The 23,752-nt window shown below is 38.6% G+C and overlaps 1 protein-coding gene across 1 annotated transcript; it reads right to left on the bottom strand.

The window, feature by feature from the left end:
* Positions 1-286: 286 nt before the first annotated feature.
* LOC131823665 (olfactory receptor 7A17-like) lies at positions 287-2,598 on the bottom strand. Its single transcript, XM_059160273.1, has 2 exons — positions 1,701-2,598; positions 287-312 (listed from the first exon to the last, which is right to left on the bottom strand). The coding sequence occupies exons 1-2, from the start codon at positions 2,596-2,598 to the stop codon at positions 287-289; spliced, it is 924 nt and encodes a 307-aa protein (XP_059016256.1).
* Between the last annotated feature and the right edge of the window lie 21,154 nt (positions 2,599-23,752).

Genomic DNA, 23,752 nt, shown 5'->3' with positions numbered 1-23,752 from the left:
GGAAATTAATTCAGCCTTGGATTTTGTTTATTTATATTCTCATGGATAATGATATACTGTGTTGGTGCCTTACTTCAAGTAGAAAAGGGAATCTGAAGTAACTTTGGAGTTGTTCAGCCTCTATAGCTGGTACAGAAACTCTTCCATACCATGAGCCATGCTGACTTGCATGTACTAACATAGAAAAAGTGAATCCTTAAGGCGATTTGTTTTATCTTAAATCTTTGTGTACAAATGTTTACATATTTAACTTTCACGCTGATCTAAATATTCATTATTTTCATTCTTATCCTCTCCAGCTTACTCTCAAGTCTATTTGTGACAGGAAAGATTGTCTAATAATGATTCTGTGTGGGTGCATGTGAATACTGATGTTTACTTCAGAGAAAAATGTGTATGAACACGCATACACACATATCATACCCATCACTCTCCTTTGAACATTTTAGGGTCCTACAAAATATGATCACAACTTTGTTTATTAGCCACAATGTCTCCCTGAAATTAGTTTTATTATCTCCATGCTATATATATATTTTAAAGATTCTATTTATTTATTTGACAGAGAGAAATCACAAGTAGGCAGAGAGACAGAGAGAGGAGGAAACAGGCCCCCTGTGGAGCAGAAAGCCCAATGGGGGACTCAATCCCAGGACCTTGATATCATGACCTGAGCTGAAGACAGAGGCTTAACCCACTGAGCCACCCAGGCGCCCACTTCCATGTTATCTTAGGAAATAAGAAAATTGAAGCTCAGGGGCATTACATTTTAATAAATTACAGAACAAAGTAGTTAAAGGTTATTGTGCACTTTCTGGAACTGTATAGAAGCGAAATCATTCAGAATGTCCTCCTAAACTTTGTACAAATCCTTTATGCAGCAAACTATATACTTTTTTAAAATTCTTTTTTATTGCAGTGTAGCTGACACACAAAGTTACATTTGTTTCTGGTATGAAACATAACTCTATGTTATGCTGTGTTTACCACAAATATCAAGCTTATACTTTTAAAAAATATTTTATTTATTTATTTGACAGGCAGAGATTACAAGTAGACAGAGAGGCAGGCAGAGAGAGAGAAAGGAGGAGGAAGCAGGCTATCCACTGAGAAGAGAGCCCGACGTGGGGCTCGACCTCAGGACCCTGGGATCATGACCTGAGCTGAAGGCAGAGGCTTTAACCCACTAAGCCACTCAGGGACCCCAAGCTTATACTTTAATAGGTGCTATTTGTTATATAAAGTTATACTTCATTGATACAGTTGAAAGGAAGGAGTCTAGCAGAGCATGATTGATGGTCGGATCTAGAGCACTGGTATAGCTGATTCACACTGAACAGAGATGGACAGTATCTTTCCTAACAAGAAAGAAAGCAAAGTGTCTATAAGGATATGGGAAAAATGAAATTAAATTAAGACAATTCACCTTGGGCAAGTCTGCTCTAAAATGGAAAATGGAATACTGTCTACATTAGAGAGAGTAGAAGATTAATAAGTGAGTTACTTAAATGTGTGGAAAAGTTAAATTCAGACAATTGGAAATTCAAGGAAACAAACAGAAGACACAGATTCCACTTTCCTGGTCAGATAGAAAAATAGTTCCTGGCTATGAGACTGTGAACCCTGAAATCATGGGCACTTCTTCAACACAAGGACCATTGGCCTTTACATCACTGGAATCCCAGTGATTCTTCTCAGACCCCTCTTTATGTCTCTGTTCCTCAGGCTGTAGATGAAGGGGTTCAGCATGGGTGTGACCACTGTGTACATCACTGAGGCTACTGCACTTGTGTGAGAGTTCTGGGTAACTGCAGAGCTAAGGTATACTCCTAGGCTGGTACAAAAAAATAATGATACAACAGAGAGGTGAGATGCACAGGTGGAAAATGCTTTATACTTTCCCTTACCTGAGGAGATTCTACGAATGGAGGAAACTATCTTAGAATAAGAGTAAATGATCCCAGAGAGGGGACCACCAGCCAGCAGCATAGCTGCAAAGTACATCACCATATTATTAGAAAAGGTGTCAGAACATGCAAGTTGGATCATCTGATTGAGTTCACAGAAAAAATGGGGGATTTCCACCTCTGTACAGAAGGACAGCCGCAACACGATAAAGCTCTGCAATGTGGAATTGAGAACACTCAGGATCCAGGACATGAGAACCAGCAGTCCACAGAACTGGGGGTTCATGATGACCATGTAGTGTAGGGGGTGACAGATGGCCACAAAGCGGTCATAAGCCATCACAGCCAGGAGAAAGTCATCCCAGCCTGCAAAGATTATGAAAAAGTACATCTGCGTGATGCAGCCTGCATAAGTTATGACTTTGTTCTGAGTCTGGATGTTCCACAGCATCTTGGGGATGGTGGTAGAGGTGAAGCAGATGTCTACAAAGGACAGGTTGGCCAGGAAGTAATACATGGGTGTGTGGAGGTGGGAGTCAGAGCTGACAGCCAGAATGATGACCAGGTTTCCAACTACAGTGGTCAGGTACATGGAGAGGAAAAGCCCAAATATTAGGGGCTGCAGTTCTGGGTCCTCTGATAATCCCAGAAGAAGAAAATCTGAAATTCCTGTATCATTGCCTGCTTCCATGTAGTGGTGGTGACTACAAGAAAAGAAGAAGAAAGAAAAAAAAAAAAGAAGCATAAAATTTTTCAAGTAAATTGGCATCTTTTATGTATTTATTAAACTTTATTTTTAATTTTCAAAATTTTTCTTTAAGTGTTAAGTTAGTTAACCAGAAATGTAGCATTTGTTTCAAGTGGGCAATACAGCACTTCCATACCATGCCAGGTGCTCATCACAAGTCCCCTCTTCAATGCCCATCTCCCATGTTACCCATGCACCACACCTCCCCTCTGGTAACCAGAAGGGTGTTCTCTATAGTTAAGAATCTATTTCTTGCTTTTTCTCCTTTCTTTTATTTTCCCTATTCATATTTGTTTTGTGTCTTAAATTCCACATATGACAAAACCTTGTGGCACTTGTCTTTCTCTGACTGACTCCTTTCACTTAGCATAAGACTCTCTAGCTTCATCCATGTCCTTGCAAATGGCAAGATTTCATTTTGTTTCATGAATGAGTAGTATTGCAAGGATGTTTATATCTCCCACATCATCTTCATCATTCATCTACTGACTAACACCTGGGTTGTTTCTGTAATTTGGCTATTGTAGATACTGCTGCTAAAAACATTCCATGCATGTTTCCCTTTGAATTAGTATTTTGTATTCTTTGGATAAATACCTGGCATTGAAATTGCTAGATCATAGGGCAGTTCTATTTGTAACGATTTGTATTTGCATGCTGTTTTCTTGAATGGCTACACCTTTTTGCATTCCCCAAAAAAGGCAAGAGTGTTCCCTTTTTCTATATCCTCACCAATGACTCTTATCTCTTGTTGTTGATTTTAGCCATTCTGACAGGTGTGAGATGATACTGCATTGTAGTTTTCATTAGTAGCAAATGGGAATAATTAGCAGAGTGACATGCTACAATTTATATTTTGCTAAGTCAAGCAGAGAAAGACAACTATCATATGATCTCCCTGATATGAAGAAGTGGTGATGCAACATGGAGGCTTAAGTGGGTAGAAGAAGAATCAATGAAACAAGATGGGATTGGGAGGGAGACAAACCATAAGTGACTCTTAATCTCACAAAACAAACTGAGGGTTGCCGGGGGGAGGGGGTTTGGGAGAAGGGGGTGGGATTATGGACATTGGGGAGGGTATGTGATTTGGTGAGTGCTGTGAAGTGTGTAAACCTGGTGATTCACAGACCTGTACCCCTGGGGATAAAAATATATGTTTATAAAAAATAAAAAATTAAAAAAAAAATAGTGCACCATGGAAACCAAAGGCTCACAACTCAAACTGTTGTACAAGTGTTCCTTCTATAGTTATTGTATGTCTGGGTGGAAGAGGGGAGCTTTATGAGTACCTTCCATTTTGTCACACAAAATATTAAAAAGGTTGAGATTTAAAAAAAAAAAAAGAAATATAATTTTTTGAATAGATTTTATCCCATTTAAGGGAAGTTGTTACCTGACATCTCTGATTAGGAACTCCTGTCCATTCAGCCCTTTCCCTAAGAGAATATGTATTACAGTGTTAAGTGCTTTCCTACATTTGAGGAATATATTTTGAGAACTTATGTCTTTTAGGCAAAGACCAGAGGGTTCTGAGATACAAAAGGGCCTACAACCTTCAGGAAAATACATAGTAGCACATTTGCTGGGTTGTAGGGTAGATCTACTTTTAACATTTTGTGCAACTTCCATACTGTTTTCCAGAGTGGCTGCATAAGTTTACATTCCCATTACTAATGCAAGAGGATTCCCCTTTTTTCACATCCTCAACAACCTCTGTTGCTTCTTGTGGTGTTAATTTTAGCCATTCTGACTGGTGTGAGGTTTTATCTCATTGTGGTTTTGATGTGCATTTGCATTTCCCTGATGATGAGTGATGTTGAATATCTCTTCCTGTGTCTGTAGGCCATCTGCATCTCTTCTTTAGAAAAGTGTCTATTCATGTCTTCAGCCCATATCTTAACTGGTTTATTTTGGGGGGGGTGTTGTGTTTGATAAGTTCTTTATAGATTTCGGACATTAATTCTTTATGAGACATGTGACTTGCGAATATCTTCTCCCACAGTGTATGTTGTACTACTAGGTATTTACTCATTCATAAAATTATGAATGAAAGGGGAGATATGATGATTACTAACACCAAGGAAATAGAACAATTATTAGAAATTATTATCAACAAGTATATGCCAAAAAATTAACCAACCTGGAAGAAACTTATTCTTTCCTAGAAATCTATAAAGTACTTTCAAGTCTGAAACAGGAGGAAATCAACAACCTGAATAGACCAATAATCAGCAATGAAATTGAAACAGTGATCCAAAACATCCCAAATCTCCCAGGGTCAGATGGTTTCCCAGGGGAATTCTTCCAAACATTTGGGGAAGAAATCTTGCCAGTTCTACTGAAGCTGTTTCAAAAAATATAAACAGAAGGAAGACTTCTAGACTCTTCCTATTGAGGTCAGGATTACTCTGACCCCCAAACCAGACAAAGATCTCATTAAAAAGGAGAATTACAGACCAATATCCCTTATTAACACGGATGCCAAAATACTCAACAAGATCCCAGCTAATAAGATCCAACTATATATTAAAAGGATTATTCAATGACCAGTGGGATTTATTCCTGGAATACAAGGGTGGTTTAACATCAGAAAATCAATCCATATGGATAGAGCACATCAATACAAGAGAAAACAAGAACCAAGTGACCCTCTCAATAAATGCAGATAAAACATTTCAGAAAATACGGCATGCTTTCCTGATTAAAACTCTTTAGAGTATAGGGATAGAGGGAACATACTACAATATCATAAGAGCCATCTATGAAAAGCCCAAAGTGAATGTCATTCTCAATGGGGAAAAGCTGAGAGCCTTCTGATTGAGATCAGGAACATGGCAGGAATCCCCACTCTCACCATTATTGTTCAAAGCAAAGCAAAAACTGGCATTCAAATTCGCAAAGAAGAAATCTAACCTGCGCAGTTGACATGACACTTTATGTGGAAAACCCAAAAGACTCCACCCCCAAGGTATTAGAACTCATACAGCAATTCAGCAAGGTGGCAGGATAAAAAATCAATGCACAGGGGCACCTGGGTGGCTCAGTGAGTTAAAGCCTCTGCCTTTGGTCATGATCCCAGGGTCCTGGGATCGAACCTCGCATTGGGCTCTCTCCTCAGTATGAAGCCTGCTTCTCCCACTCTCTCTCTGCCTGCCTCTTTGCCTGCTTGTGATCTCTGTCTGTCAAATAAATAAATAAAATTAGAAAAAAATCAATGCACAGAAATCAGTTGTACTTCTATACACTAACAATGTACCTGAAGAAGGAGAAATTAAAGAATCAATTCCATTTACAACAGCTCCAAACCATAAGATACCTAAGAATAAACCTAACAAAAGAGATAAAGGTCTATACTCTAGGAACTCAGAACACTTATGAAAGAAATTGAAGAAGACAGAAAAAGATGGAAAAAATAATCCAAGCTCATAGTTTGGAAGAATAAGCATTGTGAAAATGTCTATGCTGCCCAGAGAAATTTACACTTTCATTGCCATCCCTATTAAAATACCATTTTCATTTTTCAAAAAGCTGGAACAAACAATCCTAAAATTTGTATGAAACCAGAAAAGATACTTAATTGCCAAGGGAATGATGAAAAAGAAAAACAAAGTAGGGGGCATCAGGTTGCCTGATTTAAAGCTACATTCCAAAGCTGTGATCACCAATACAGCATGGTACTGGCACAAAAACAGACACAGAGACCAATGGAATAGAATAGACAGCCCAAGAATGGACCCTTAACTTTATGTTCAGATAATCTTCAACAAAGAAGGAAAAATATACAGTGGGAGAAAGACAGTCTCTTTAATAAATGGTGTTGGGAAAATTGGACAGCTATATACAGAATAATGAAACCAGACCATTCTCTTACACCATACACAAAGATAAATTCTAAATGGATAAAAGACTCCAATGTCAGATAGGAATCTGTTAAAATCCTAGAGGAGAACTTAGGCCATAACCTCTTTGACCTTGGCCACAGCAACTTCTTTCAAGACACGTCTCTAAAAGCAAGGGAAACAAAAGCAAAAATGAACTTTTGGGATTTCCTCAAGATCAAAAGCTTTTGCACAGGAAAGGAAACAGTCAACAAACCTAAGAGGCAATTCACAGAATGTGAAAAGTTATTTGCAGATGACATTTCAGATAAAGGGCTGGTGTCTAAGATCTAGATCTCTACAGAGAATCTTGAGGAAGGAAGTGGCTTTTCTGCCACTGATGGGACTTCAAGACCAGGAGTCCTTCCTTCACATGTTGTTCTTAGCATCTTATTAATTGTGTTCCAAGGTATTTTGTGAATACACCTGTTGGTGAACATTCTGGCATTTAAGGTTCACATATTTGGGTATAAGAACTCAAGTATCATTGCCCTGAGCACTGTTCATGCCCCCAGAACACACAGGCACACACAAATGTACACATAAACCACACACACACACACACACACACACACACTATGGTTGCCTGGCACTGCATTATTATGCTTTTCTAGCCCCTAGCAGCAATATTGTTGAAAGAAATGGTAAAGGCAAGCTGTCAATATCATATTACCTTCACCCTGAGGAATGTGTAACTCATACTTAAATTCTAGTTAGTAATTCCATGGACATGGAAACATAGGCCTCCATTTTAATAAGATCACCTTGTATCCTGTATTTAAAGAAAGACAAAAAGCAGTTCAAAAATCAGAGAAGAAAGCAATGGACACAAGGGGTAAAAGAGATCTAATGAGCTCAGGCATCCTTGTGAGACTGTCATGAGTAGAAATCTTCCCTGGTTCTGGCAGCATTCTAGACCCAGCTCGTATTCCCTGATGCCCAGAATAATTAAAAACGCAGAAAACAAATAAGAGTGGAGTGATATTTTTATGATGTCAAGACATTTTACTGGTTGAATATTCCTCCAGAAAAATGAGTGAAGGGATTAAACCTGCAATTTTTAAAAATATTTTATTTATTGGTTTGACAGAGAAAGATCACAAATAGGCAGAGGGGCAGGCAGAGAGAAAGAAAGACACGGGCTTCCCGCTGAACAAGGAGCCCAATTCAGGGCTTGATCCTAGGGCCATGATATCAAAACCTGAGCTGAAGGCAGCAACTTAACCCACTGAGCCTCCCAGGTACCCCATAAACCTGCAGTTTACAACGAAAATATACAATGTATGACAATAGAATTTTTATTTTTTACAATTTTTAAAAGTATTTTATTTGGGGCACCTGGGTGGCTCAGTGGGTTAAAGCCTCTACCTTCAGCTCAGGTCATGATTCCAGGGTCCTGGGATCGAGCCACACATTGGGCTCTCTGCTCAGCAGGGAGGCTGTTTCCTCCTCTCTCTCTCTGCCTGCTTCTCTGCCTACTTGTGATATATATTTGTCAGATAAATAAACAAGTTTTTAAATATATATATATATATATATATATATTATTTGTGTATTTGAGAGTGAGTGAGAGAGAGAGAGAGAGAGAGAGCAAGCATCAGAGTGCAAGCTCCAGAGAGCACCAGCAGCAGGGTGGGGAGAGGGAGAGGGAGAATCATGTTCCCAGCAGAGTAGGGAGTCTGACATGAGGCTAGATCCCAGGACCTTGGGATCATGACCTGGATTGAAGGCAGATGCTTAGCCTACTGAACCACCCAGACACCCCAAGAGGATTTTTAAAGATTAAATAATGAAAGACTTTTTTGAATGATTTTATTTTTTTTTTTATTTTTTTTTTTAAAAGATTTTATTTATTTATTTGACAGAGAGAAATTACAAGTAAGCAGAGAGGCAGGCAGAGAGAGGAGGAAGCAGGCTCCCTGCTGAGCAGAGAGCCCGATACGGGACTCGATCCCAGGACCCTGAGATCATGACCTGAGCCGAAGGCAGCGGCTTAACCCACTGAGCCACCCAGGCGCCCTTTTGAATGATTTTAAATGCAAAATGTTTTGATACAGAAAACCAGGCTTTGAATATCAGATCTACCAAAACACAATGTTTGAAACTTGGGAGAGACAACTAGTCCATTCCAAATGTGAATACCCTTACTCAAATAGTGGGGATAGCAATATCCACCTTCCTAGGGTGGCTGACAGTGTTAGTCACTACATGTAAGAAGCTTAAAGTACAGTTCCTCCCTGTGAGTAAATGAATTACTTTCACCATTGAACAGATTGATCTGAGTATTCTCTTCTACCTCATTGATGGCATCATCATTTACACACCTCTTTGTAATGAAGTATTACAGAGTAAAGCTAGTTAGCTGACCCCTTTTTACTATGAAACACAAGATTTTTATTCGAATCTCACTTTGAGAGAAGATGCTGAGAAATGTATGTCTCAAGAACAGCTTCTGCAACAGATCAATAAGAGAAGAGAGAAAAACCACATTGTCCTCTCAATTGATGCAGAAAAAGCATTTGACAAAATCCAGCTTCTGCTCCTGATTAAAATGCCTCAAAGTATAGGGATAGAGGGAACATACCTGAACTCCATAAAATCTATCTAGAAAAACCCAGAGCAAATATCATCCTCAATGGGAAAAAGCTCATAGCCTTCCCATTGAGATCAGGAACACGACAAGGATGCCCACTCTCACCACTCTTGTTCAATATAGTATTAGAAGTCCTAGCAACAGCAATCAAACATCAAAGAAAAATAAAATGTATCCACATTGGCCATGAAAAAGTCAAACTCTCTCTTCACAGATGGCATGATGCTTTATAGGGAATACCCAAAAGACTCCACCCCCAAACTATGTCGTTCTCGGACCGCAAGGACGACAAGAAGCCTGGTTCGGTGTTAATGCTTCATTCCGTTTATTTCATCAACTTCCTTAGTTTATATGCAGCAGGGTGACCAATAAGGGGCCAAGAAATGGGGAGAGCCAATGAGAGTCTTGTTACTATGCTGATTAAATTTGAAACAGCCAATGACTATGTCCTCCCTTAGGCGGGCTTCACCAGAAAGTTCGTTGTTTACTTGCAGTGTATTTTGCTGGCAGTGAGCCAAGCGCCATCTTGTAATGGTGGGGACTTTCCCGACTGGAGGCGGTCCCCGACAAAACTATTAGAACTCATACAGCAATTCAGTAACGTGGCAGGATACAAAATCAATGTACAGAAATCAGTGGTTTTCTTATACACTAACAATGAAAATACAGAAAGGGAAATTAGAGAATTGATTCCATTTACTATAGCACCAAGAACTGTAAGATACCTGGGAATAAACCTAACCAAAGAGGTAAAGGATCTGTACTTGAGGAACTACAGAATGCTCATGAAAGAAACTGAAGAAGACACAAAAAGATGGAAGGCCATTCCATGATCTTGGATTGGAAGAATAAACATTGCTAAAATGTCTATACTGCCTAGAGCAATCTATACTTTTAATGCCATTCCAATCAAAATTCCACCGGTATTCTTCAAAGACCCGGAGCAAATTATCCTAAAATTTGTATGGAATCAGAAGAGACCCTGAATCGCTAAGGAAATGTTGAAAAACAACAACACGTTACCTGATTTCAAGCTTTACTACAAAGCTGTGATCACCAAGACAGCATGGTACTGGCATAAAACCAGACACATAGACCAATGGAACAGAGTAGAGAGCCCAGATATGGACCCTCAACTCTATGGTCAATTAATCTTCGACAAAACAGGAAAAAAATATATAGTGGAAAAAAGACAGTCTCTTAAATAAATGGTGGTGGGAAAATTGGACAGATATATGAAGAAAAATGAAACTGGATCATTCTCTTACACCGTACACAAAGATCAACTCAAAATGGATAAAAGACCTCAACATGAGACAGAAATCCATCAGAATCCTAGAGGAGAACATAGGCAGTAACCTCTTTGACATCAGCCACAGCAACTTCTTTCAAGATATGTCTCCAAAGGCAAAGGAAACAAAAGTGAAAATGAACTTTTGTGATTCATCAAAATCAAAAGCTTCTGCACAGCAAAGGAAACAGTCAAGAAAACAAAGAGGCATCCCGCAGAATGGGAGAAGATATTTGCAAATAACAGTACAGACAAAAGGTTGATCTCCAGGATCTATAAAGAACTCCTCAAACTCAACACACAAAAAACAGACAGTCATATCAAAAAATGGGCAAAAGGTATGAACAGACACTTCTCCCATGAAGACATACAAATGGCTATCAGACACATGAAGAAAATGTTCATCATCATGAGCCCTCAGGGAGATTCAAATTAAAACCACACTGAGATATCACCTTAAACCAGTTAGAATGACCAAAATTAGCAAGACAGGAAACAACATGTGTTGGAGAGGAAGTGGAGAAAGGGGAACCCTCTTCCACTGTTGGTGGGAATGCAAGTTGGTGCAGCCTCTTTGGAGAACAGTGTGGAGATTCCTCAAGAAATTAAAAATAGAACTTCCCTATGACCCTGCCATTGCACTCCTGGGAATTTACCCCAAATATACAGATGTAGTGAAAAGAAGGGCCATATGTACCCCAATGTTTATGGCAGCAATGGCCATGGTCGCCAAACTGTGGAAAGAACCAAGATGCCCTTCAATGGATGAACAGATAAGGAAGATGTGGTCCATATACACTATGAAGTATTATGCCTCCATCAGAAAGGTCGAATATCCAACTTTTGTAGCAACATGGACGGGGCTGGAAGAGATTATGCTGAGTGAAATAAGTCAAGTAGAGAGAGTCAATTATCATATGGTTTCACTTATTTGTGAAGCATGAGAAATAACATGGAGGACAAGAGGGATGGAGAGAAGAAAGGTGGTGAGGAAAATTGGAGGGGGAGGTGAACCCTGAGAGATTATGGAGTCTGAAAAACTATCTGAGTGTTTTGAAGGGGTGGGGTGTGGGAGGTTGGAGGAGCCTGGTGGTGGGTATTATAGAGGGCACGGATTGCATGGAACACTGGGTGTGGTAATAAACAGTGAATTCTCTTACACTGAAAAGAAATTAAATGTTAAGAAAAGGACTTTGTGATGGTAGAAATTAAGGGTTTGTTTCAATGAAAACAGTGGGTGGGAATTCAAACGGTAGACTCAGATCTGAAGGGGAGGTCTTGGACTTCTATTACAATTTTGGCAAATAAATGTTTTAACTTGAATAAGTATATAAAATCTGAAAGAAAAAATAAGAATATCTATTGCAAGGGAATAGCTACATGCGTGGGTCTGGCTCCTTCTGTAAATGCAGAACACACTCAAAACCACCACATCTCAAAAAGTTTACTGGAAACATCTCCAATTCTAATACTGTGTTTTCCTGCTCCTCTCTGTTGCAAAACTCTTGGGTTATGTTCTAATTTTACTGGAAGCATTTTAGTTCGCTCATTCTTTCCTCTGTCTCATTCAAAGGGACTTCTGTTTACATCATGTATTGTCAACAATGATGCCTGTATGGTGAGTCCAATGAAAATTTTTCTTTTGAACACATTATATAAATAAATTTAAATGAGTTTGCATAATCTCAGGTGACCTCAGGTAGAAGTTCTCAGACTCCTTTCTCCCTGCTCCTTTCTTGAAATACCTGCTAAGATCTGAGATTTACCTGGTGGGGCCTCTAAGATGAAAATATCTGTGGAGATTTGAATTCCTCCCTGGATAATTGATAATGGAGACCAAAGCTCTGTTCTCAGACAGGCCAGCAGGGAGCAGTGCAACATGGGTCCCTCAGCCAGACTAAGGAAGAGAAAAATAACCATGTCCTGGCCAGTCCACGGTTTCACATGCTGAGGTTTTGCAGCTGGACGTATATTTATAGCATCCCTGGTCTGCTCATTAGGCACTGTTTCCACTGATAATCCCACCTCAGAGCATGTCATTCCCTGTGGGACACTGGTTGGAACAGAAAGGAAACTTTCCTTGCTGATCCACTTTTCGTGGGAGAACAAAGTAGAAGTTGGGTGAATTCAGTTATATATGCACATTCTCATGAACTTGCCTGACTTCCAGAGGTCTGATCTCAGCATTTTACCTTAACCTTGAGATGATATTTTTTATTACCCACAATGTCTTCCTGAAAGCAAAGTGTCTATTTGGATATACGACCAATGAAATTAAATTAATACAATTCACATTTAGTATGCCTGATCTAAATCATTTCCAAGTACCAATTTTGTGTTCAAAAGAACATCCAAAGAACAAACGAAGCCCAACATGAGTAAAGGAAAGGAAATAATAAAGGTCAGAGCAGAAACACATGACACAGAGACTAAGAAAAGCCATGGAAAAGGTTCAAAGCAACCAAGACTTGGTTCTTGGAAAAGTTATAAACGTTAGATGAATTGGACCACTCTCTAAAGAAAAATGATGAATTTTCATTAAAATGAAAATTTTCAGAAAAGAAAAGAGAAATGACACAAATAAAACAAAAAATGAGGAAGGAGAAGTAACAACTGATCCACAAAAATATAAACAATTATGAGATTACCATGAAAAAGTGTATGCCAAAACCTGGATAACCTAGAACAATGGATAAAGTCCTAGAAACATATAATCTTCCAAAACAGAACCAAGAAGAAATAGAAAATCTCAACAGATCAATTATAAGTAGTAAAATTGAATTGATAATCAAAAAAACCACCCAGAAGTACAAGTTTAAGGCCAGATAGATTCACAGGGGAAGTCTACCAGACATTTAAAGAAGAATTAATACCTACTGATGTCAAAAATTCCAAAAAACTAGAGGAAAGAAAGTTTACAAATATATTAGGAAACAAACTGAGGGTTGCTCACGGCTGGTGGGCAAAGGGTAGGATGGTTGGGTTATGAACATCAGGGAGGGTATGGACTATGGTGTGTGCTGTGAACTGTGTAAGACTGATGATTCGCAGACCTGTAGCCCTGAAACAAATAATCCATTATGTATTAACTAAGAAAAGCAAATATATTGTATAAGGCCAGCCTTATTCTGATAGCAGAACAAGACTAAGATGCCTCAAAAAAAGAAAACTATAGACCAACATTCCTGATGAAGATGCAAAAATCCTCAACAAAATTTTAGTAACCACATACAGCAATACATTAGAAGGAATCTTTACCATGATCAGGTGGGATTTATTTCAAGAATGCAAGAATGCTTCAATATTTCTGAATCAATCAGTGTCATATATCACATCAACACAATGAAGGCTGAAAAGGATATGATAATCTCAGTAGATTTAGAAAAAGCATTGGAGAAGATTTAACTTTCATTCATGATAAAAACTGTCAACAAATAGGGATAGATAGAACATACCTCAACAAAATAAAGGCCTTATATGATAATCCCACAGCTAACAACATGCACAATGGTGAAAAACTGAGACCTTTTCTGATAATATCAAGCACGAGACAAAGATGTCCTCCCTCACCACTTTTATTCACATGTTACTAGAAGTCCTAGCCATAGCAATCAGACAAAAAAAAAAAAAAAAAGGAATAAGGGTATCCATATTTGGAAACAAAGAAGTAAAACTGTCACTATTTGCACATGATATGATTATTATGCATTGAAAATCCTAAAGATCCTACCAAGAAACTACCAGAAGTAATAAACTAGTTCAGTAAAATACAAGTTCCAAAATCAATATTCAGAAAAAAGTAACATTTTTATACTGTAACAATGAAGGAGCAGAGAGAAAAATAATTTTAAAAGTTACATTTACAATTGCACCAAACAAAATAAAATATTTAGGAATAAATTTAACCAAAGAGTTAAAAGACCTATACTCCAAAAACTGTGACATAATAATGAAAGAAACTGAAGATGACATGAACAAGATGACAACGATAGGAATACCATGCTCACTAATTGAAAGAGTTAATATTAATTCTTAATTAAGTTAATATAATATTAATATAATTATTTAAAAAATATTGTGAAAATGTCCATATCACTCAAAGCAATCTACAGATTTAATGCAAACTCTATCAGAATACCAACAGTGGTTTTCATAAAACTGGAACAAATACTAAAATTTGTATGGAACCCTAAGAAAACCCTGAATAACCAAAGACATTCTGAGAAAGAACGGAGCTATAACAATACCAGATTCCAAGATCTGCTACAAAGTTGTAGTAATCAAAACAGTATGGGACTGACACAAAAATTGAAATAATGGAACAGACTAGAGACCCCCAGATAGAAGCCTATGATTATATGGTCAATTAATCTATGACAACAGAAGCAAGAATATGGAGAGAAGACCAACTTTTTACTAAATGGTATTGGGACAAATTGGGCAGCTACATGTCAAAAATAGAATTGGACCACTCTTTAATTACATACACATACATAAACTCAAAATGGATTAAAGATCTAAATGTGAGAACTGCAAACATAAAAATCCTAGAAGAGAGTATAAGCAGTAATTTGTCTGACATCGACCACAGCAACATTTTTCTAGATAAGTCTCTTAAGGTTATAGAAACAAAAGCAAAATTTAACCATTGGGACAACATAAAAATTAAAAGCCCTTACATAGCAAAGGAAACAATAAAGCAAAAAGACAAGCTACTGAATGGGAGAAAATATTTGCAAATGATATCTCTGATAAGGGGTTAATATCTAGAATGCATAAAAAACTCACAAAACCCAACAAAAAGAAAATTTCATAAAAAAATTCAATATAAAGTGGGCAGTGGATCTGAGAAGATATTTCTCTAAAGAAGACATACATATAGCCAATAGACACATGAAATGATGTTCAACATGACTCATCCTGAGGGAAATACAAATCAAAACCACAATGAGAGATTACTTCACACCTGTCAAAATGGCTAAAATCAGCAATACAAGAAACAACCAGCGTTGGTGAAGAGTGTCGAGAAAGGGGAGTCCTTCTGCACTGTTTCTGTGAATGCAAACTGGTGCAGTCACTCAGAAAACATTATGGGGGTTCCTCAAAAACTTATTTGTGGAGCATAACAAATAGCATGGTGGACATGAGGAGTTAGGAGAAAGGAGTTGGGGGAAACTGGAAGGGAAGGTGAACCATGAGAGACTATGGTCTCTGAAAAACAATCTGAGGGGTTTTAAGTGGTGGGGGCTTGGGAGGTTGGGGGAACCAGGTGGTGGGTATTAATGAGGGCACGGATTGCATGGAGCACTGGGGGTGGTACAAAAACAATGAATACTGTTATGCTGAAAATAAATAAAAAATAAATTAAAAAAAACCTTAAAAATAGAACTACCATTTGATCCAATGGTTCCATGACTGTTTCCAAAGAAAACAAAAACAAAAAGTTGAGAAAAAAGTATATGTAGACCTATGTTTCCTGCTGCATTATATATAAGCCAAGATATGGAAGAAACCTAAATGTCTATCAATAGGTGAATGGTTAAGGAAAATGTGGTACACCCTTCCCCAACACACAGGAGTATTTCTTAGACAGCAAATAATGAGATCGTGCCATTTGAGACAATATGGATGGACCTAGAGGATATTATGCTAAGTGAAATAAGTCAGGCTGAGAAAGACAAATACCTATGATTCCCCTTGTTAATGGAATCTAAAAAAAAAAAAAAAATGAGCAAAAGAACCAGAATCAGACCTATAAATACAGAGAACAAACTGAGGGGTTTTAGAGAAAGGAGTGTGGTGGGATGGGCAGAGTGGATGAAGGAGACACGGAAGTACAGACTTCCGCTTATGGAAGGAATAACTCATGAGACTAAAAGGCACAGCATAAGGAAAGCAGTCAATGATACTGTAACAGTTCCGTACAGATGGTAGCTACACTTGGGGTGAACATAACATAGTGTATAAACTTGTCAAATCCCTCCCTTGTATATTCGAAGCTAATGTGACAATGTGTGTCAGCTATACTCAAATATACACAACAAGAACAAGAAAACACAGGAATTACTCTTTCCCATTAGAAAGGAATGTTCTGAATAACCTACCTGGGTATATAGTCAGAAAAAAAAAAAATCCCTATGTGTGTTTAAAGATGTGAATGTTTTTATCCCGGATAAAAAACCTGAATAACTGGATCTGCGGAACATATATGAAGAAAACTCTACCTCTGTAGCCAAAATATTTACCATCCATCAAATGTAAGGATCTGTCCATTTTCTTCAGAATCTGTCTGAAGTGTTCTAAATAGAAATCAGGGCGACGGTCCTGGGAGGGTCCTAGTTCGGATGGATGTGGTCAGGAGACATAGGTATATCTCTGAGTCATACACTGGAGAATGTCACTCCTAATGTTGCAGCAGCTCAGAGGCTCACAGGGTGGTCTTTTTCAAGTGCCTACAAGAGAGGTTAGATACATTGAAAAGATGTCCATTCCAGGGGAGATGGAGTCATTGGGAGAAACAGAATATGCAACTGGCTCCCAAGTGGAGACACAGGGACTGAAGTAGCAGAAAACTTTCCTGTATTTATCATCCCTTGGCTTAAGGAGAGCTGAATTGCTTAGAGAATTGAGTAACAGGAAGGGAGTTTATTTAATAAGGAGCTCTGACAATTCAGCCTGTGAATCCCCCTCTGGGGAGGGGCAACTCACCTGCTCCTCATCAGCTGCAGGCTAACAGCATCTTCTCCATGCCTCCCTGAGATGTCCACCCACAACAAAGAACAAGCACCTGACCCTGACTTCTTGTCCTTTCTATATCAATTGTCCTTGAAAGGAGGCCCATAGATACAAATCCATTGAGTAAGGGATTGGGGGAAGGCAGAGCAGTCCAGTAAGTACTCTGGGAAAATGGTATGGAGTGAAGTAAAGCTTTTATTAACCATGTCTTCTGGGGTAACTGTCAGGTTGATGAAATACTGAAATGGGATCAGTTCAGAATTTTGCAAATTTCGTGTCTGAAGAGGATTCCTGCTCCTCACTACATCTCAGTTTTCTTGTTTCTCTCCTCAGAGCATCGTTGCAAGGACCCTCTCCTCCTGCAGCAGGAATCCACCACCCCTTATGTCTGCTCACCTCTCTGGTTCTGCTTCAGTTCAACGTTAGCCTTTCCTCTTATTTGTGAAGCACATCCTGAGGCAGCCCTGCACAGTGAGAAGAGCCTTGACTTGGAGTCATAAAATGTGCAGGATTTGGAATCCTAAACTTAAAAAAAGTTATAAAAAGTTAAAAAAATAAAAGTTAAAAAAGTTATAAAAGTAAAATATAACATCAGTGTAATATGTTTATTTATTTACTTTTAAAAATGATGCTTAAACATATTCTACTCAAAGATAAAAGAAGGAATAATGGCAGGCTTTCCAATGACATAGAATAGAGAGTCACAAAATGAACATGCAAAATAATATAATCTGGTCATGTAAGCAATACAGATCATTGTGAAAGTCATAGATATTTGCTCTGAAAAACTAAAGGTAGGATTCATACACAGTGTTTGGAATAATGAAAACCAAAGTATGCAAATTGTTGCCTCCACACAGATGGCAGAAAACAGCCCTAATTATCGAGTCCTGTTTTTGCCTACATATGAAGTAAGTTTGTTTGAGGGAAGGTGTAGAGGGAAATAAAAGTGAGGAGATAAAAGGTGAAGTACTGAAAGTCAGTACTTGCCTAAACCAGTACTATTCAGTCATGAATGAGCAGGGGGATGCCTGGAATCTTGTCACAATGTCGATTCAGATTCAGCAAGTCTGAATGTGGCCAGGAACTCTGCATTCAAAGAAGCTCTGGGCCATGCTGCTTTCTCTGGTTCATGGACCATACTGAGCAGCTGAGCTACAATGAGCACAACCTCTTTGGAACCAAGACTACATATCCAGATAGTAATGGCAGCACAGGGAAGGATGGAAGCATTTCAAATACTCCAACTGAGGCAGTTACAACAGGATTCATAATACATTATGAATCCATTTTCTGAAAATTAAAGGCAATTACATTTCTGTGCTGTCAGTGTGATGGTCATTGAATGTTGATTTTTTCCTGGCTCCTTCCAGTTATTCCACCCACAAGGAATCAGGAAATCAAACCCATGCTTCAGCATTTCTCCTTCTGGAGTTTTCAGTGACATTGGAGGTTCAGGTCATGCTCTTTGGGCTGTTCCTGTTCATATACTTGGTCATGTTCACTGGGAACCTACTCATCATCCTGGCCATCTGCTCAGACTACCACCTCACACACCCATGTACTTCTTCCTCTCCAACTTGTCCTCTGCTGACATCTGTTTCACCTCTACCACTGTCCCTAAGATGCTGCTTACATTTTGCTCACAGCAAAGCCATAACATATGAAGGATGACTCAGCCAGACTTTTTTTTTTTTTTTTTTTGCATATGAGTTTGGATGCCTGGACAATTTGCTCCTGATCATGATGACTTATGACCATCATGTGGCCATCTGTCCCCTCCAGGTCATTATGAACCCCTAGCTCTGTGGGCTGCTGGTCTTACAGTACTGGTGTCACAGGCTCCCTGCTGAAGACCTTGAGCATTTTGAGGCTGTCCTTCTGCACAATCATGGAAATCTGACACTTTTTTTTTGATCTTCCTGAAATCCTGAAGCTTGCCTCTTCTGACACCCTCATCAGTAACATAGTGTTGTATTCTGCAACTGGTCTTCTGGCCATGATTCCTTTCCAAGGAATACTTTTTTTTTTTAACTATCAAATTATTTCTTCCATACCCAGTACTTCCTCAGCTGCAGGCAAATACAAAGCCATTTCTACATTGAGGTCCCACTTTTCAGTGTTCTCCTTGTTCTATGGCACTGGCCTTGGGGTGGATCTCAGTTCTACAGAAACTTTATCCATGAGAATGGGTCTGGTGATCTCGGTAATGTGCACCCCCATAGAGAACCCTTTCATCTACAGCATGAGGAACAGGAACATGAAGGGGGCCTTGAATAGGCTCCTTGATAGGATGTTTCCTCTCGGTATCAGAACTGTTATAGGACTCTCCTCAGTAACTGGACTTCCAGAGATCCTGGCTTTCTTCATCCAATATTTTTATTTTTTTTCTCCAGGTGTACACAGTGTAAAGCAGTTCTTGTCAAGGAAGGCAAGGGTCTTCCTTGTCTTCTCTATTTTTCTTCAGGTTATAACCTGGTTTCTGTTTTCACTTTATAACCAGTTATTTTCACTTGGTATGAATACAAGCTGTTATTTTCTCAGTAATCTTTGGTAATGGCTTGGATTTCTTAAAACAATAAATCAAATCTCGTGTATTTAATATATATACTGAGTGATGGATATGTGCCTGTTTTGGAAATGTCCTAAAAACTCATTTAAAGAGATGTTTTCTCCAAACATGTGAATCAACTAAAAAATTTGCTTCCCTCCTTCTATTTTTTCCTGATTTGATTCACTTTCCTTCGAGTGACATCAACTTTACTAAATTTCTCAACTGTTCACAATATAGATTCTTTGAATTTCAGAACCGTGTCTACCTATCTTTGAAAGTGCAGTGCCCAATAAAGTTCTCAGTATGGAGTTTATGTTCAGTGAGAATTTGTTGAGTGAAAAATGGATAGGTGGGTGGTTAAATACAGTGAGGACCAGAAAAAAATGCACATATTTAATGAAAGCTTTTGAACTAGAAAATAAATTTGTTGGGGTTATGTGTTTTTTTGTTTTGTTTTAAGATTTTATGTATTTATTTGAGAGAGAGACTGCACATGGTGGAGGAGAGGGAGAGGGAGGAGCAGACTACCTGCTAAGCAGGCACCTCCACATGTCCTTAGCTGAATGCAGAGGCTTAACTGACTGAGCCACTAGGATGCCCAAGAAATTTGGTTATTGATATGGATCTTGATAACAGAAAATAATAATAGCAGTCTTCCAGCACTGTTTAATGTGTTTATACACACTATCTCATGTAAGTTTTAAAAAAATACTCATGTGATTAGTATCATTCCCTGCTTATTATGGAGGGGGAGGTATAGCTTATGGTATGTAACTGACTCACTCAAGGTCAAGGCTGTAGTGAAAAAGCTCACACCTTCTGAGTTCTATGAAGGGCTGCCTGATTCTGAGGCTTTCTCAGGCATCAGGTTATGTTGCCTCCAGTCAAATCTTATTATAACAGTTTAATGCCTAAAATATAAACGCCCACTTTGAGAAGTCAGCACTCCAGCTAAGAAGTGTTCTGTCTCTGGGGGCCTGCAGCCTTAGAAATAAATCACAGCCTACAGTGAGACTGACTAAGGTTTCCTTAGTATTAAATTTTCACTTCATTAGATTGTTACAAAGTTTAGTACATTAGCATGTATTCTTCCCATGTTTTTGGTTTCCATACTCAGATCTTTTCACATAGTAGGTATTTTTATTCTAATTGCTTTAAAATATCTTTTTTCATGTCTACATTTTATTTTTTGTAATATCAAATCTGCTGTATATATTCTCTATACATTTACACTTCTTTTTAAATTTTCTTAGAATTTACATCATCTGTATTCTAGCCTGAGTAACTAGAAAAATACAGAAATAATGTCCTAGAATCCATTAATTATATTCTCAGTTCTTTATTTTTTCCATTATGTAGTTAGTCACCATACAGTATATCATTAGATTTTGATGTAGTGTCCCATGATTCATTGTTTGTGTATAACACCCAATTCTCCATGCAATCCTCATGCCCTCCTTAATATCTGTCACTAAGCTCATCTATCCCCCCACCCATCTCCCTTCCAAAACCCTCAGTTTGATTCCCAGAGTCCATAGTTTCTCATGGTTTATCTCCTCCTCTGATTTCTTCCCCTTCATTTTTCTCTTCCTTCTTTTAATGTTCTCCATGCTATTCTTTATGTTCCACCAGTAAGTAAAACCATATGATATTGACCTTCTCTGCTTGACTATTTAACTCAATATAATCTCCTCCACTCCCATCCATGTCTATTCAAAAGCTGGGTATTCAGGACACCTGTGTGGCTCAGTGGGTTAAAGCCTCTGCCTTCGGCTCAGGTCATGATCTCAGGGTCCTGGGATTGAGCCCCACATCAGGCTCTCTGCTCAGCAGGGAGCCTGCTTCCTCCTCTCTCTCTGCCTGCCTCTCTGCCTACTTGTAATCTCTGTCTGTCAAACAAATAAATAAAATATTTTAAAAAAAGCAATGGCCAAAATTAACAAGACAGAAAACAACATGTGTTGGAGGGGATGTGGAAAAAGGGGAACCCTCCTCCACTGTTGGTGGGAATGCAAGTTGGTGCAGCCACTTTGGAGAACAGGGTGGAGATTCCTCAAGAAATTAAAAATAGAACTTCCCTATGACCCTGCCATTGCACTACTGGGTATTTACCCCAAAGATACAGAAGGAGTGAAAAGAAGGGCCACCTGTACCCCAATGTTTATAGCAGCAATGACCACGGTCGCCAAACTGTGGAAAGAACCAAGATGCCCTTCAATGGGCGAATGGATAAGGAAGATATGGTCCATATACACTATGGAGTATTATGCCTTCATTAGAAATGATGAATACCCAATTTTTGTAACAACATGGATGGGACTAGAAGAGATTATGTATGCTGAGTGAATAAGTCAAGCAGAGAGAGTCAATTATCATATGGTTTCACTTATTTGTGGAGCATAACAGCATGGAGGACATGGGGAGTTAGAGAAGAGAAGGGAGTTGGGGGAAATTGGAAGGGGAGGTGAGTCCATGTGAGACTATGGACTCTAAAAAACAATCTGAGGGGTTTGAAGTGGCGGGAGGGGTGGGAGGTTGGGGTACCAGGTGGTGGGTATTATAGAGGGCATGGATTCCTTGGAGCCCTGGGTGTGGTGCAAAAATAATGAATACTGTTAGGCTGAAAATAAATAAAAAATAAATTTTTAAAAAAGCTGGGTATTCATACTTTCTGATGGCTGAGTAATATTCCATTGCATATATGGGTCACATCTTCTTTATCCATTCATCTGTCGAGGGTCATCTTGGCTCTTTCTACAGTTTGGTTGTTACAGACATTGCTGTTATGAACATTGTGGTGCATATGGCCCTTCTTTCACTGTATCTGTATCTTTGGGATAAATACCCAAGAGTGCAATTGCCAGGTAATAGGGTAGTTCTATTTTTAATTTTTTGAGGAAACCCCACACTGTTTTCCAAAGTGGCTACACCAATTTGCACTCCCACCAACAGTATAGGAGAGTTTGTCTTTCTCCACAGCCTCTCCAACACTTGTCCTTTCTTGCCTTATTAATTTTTGCCATTCTAACTGGTGTAAGGTGGTATCTCACTTAATTTGCATTTGAATTTCCCTGATGACTAATGATGATAAACATAGTTTCATGTTAGCCATTTAGACAAAGAAGCCATGTCTTCTTTGGAGAAGTGTTTGTTCATGTCTTCTGCCAATTTTTTGACTTGATTATTTTTGGGGTGTTGAGTTTGAGAAGTTCCTTCTAGATCTTGACTACCAGCCCTTTGTCTGTAGTGTCATTTGCAAATATCTTCTTCCATTCTGTCCATTGCCTCTTTGTTTTGTTGACTGTTTCCTTTGTTGTGCAGCAGCTTTTATCTGATGAAGTCCAAAAAGTTCATTTTGCTTTTGTTTTCCTTGCCTTTGGGGATGTGTCTTGAAAGAAGTTGCTGTTGTCAAGTTTAAAGAGGTTACTGTCTATGTTCTCCTCTAGATTTTTGATGTCTTCCTGTCTCACATTGAGGTCTCATCCATTTTGAGTTTATTTTTGTGTATAGTGTAAGGGAATGGTCTACCTTCATTCTTCTATATATACTAGTCCAATTTTCCCAGCAACATTAACTGAAGAGACTGTCTTTTTCCCATTAGGTATTTTATCCTACATTGTTGAAGATTATTTGACAATATAGCTGAGCGTCCATATCTGAGCTCTCTATTCTGATCATTGGTCTATGTGTCTGTTTTTGTGCCAGTAACATGCTATCTTGGTGATCACAGCTTTGTAATATAGCTTGAAATCAAGCAATGTGATGCCTCCCAGCTTTGTTTTTCTTTTTCAATAATTCCTGGGTTATTCAGGGTCTTTTCTGTTTCCATACAAATTCTGGAGTACACATGGAACTTTCTCCAGAATAGACCACATACTGGGTCACAAATCAGGTCTCAACTGATACTAAAAGATTGAGATTATTCCTTGTCTATTCTCATAACACAATGCTTTGAAACTGAAACTCAATCACAAGAAAAAGTTTGGAAGAAATTCAAGCACTTGGAAGATAAAGACTGTCTTGTTGAAAGCTATTTGGGTAAA

This window comes from Mustela lutreola, chromosome 2, assembly GCF_030435805.1.
Source record: "Mustela lutreola isolate mMusLut2 chromosome 2, mMusLut2.pri, whole genome shotgun sequence".
NCBI classification, from domain to species: Eukaryota; Metazoa; Chordata; class Mammalia; order Carnivora; family Mustelidae; genus Mustela; species Mustela lutreola.
Note: the sequence above shows the minus strand (reverse complement) of the source record. Positions and strands in the feature narration are given on the sequence as shown.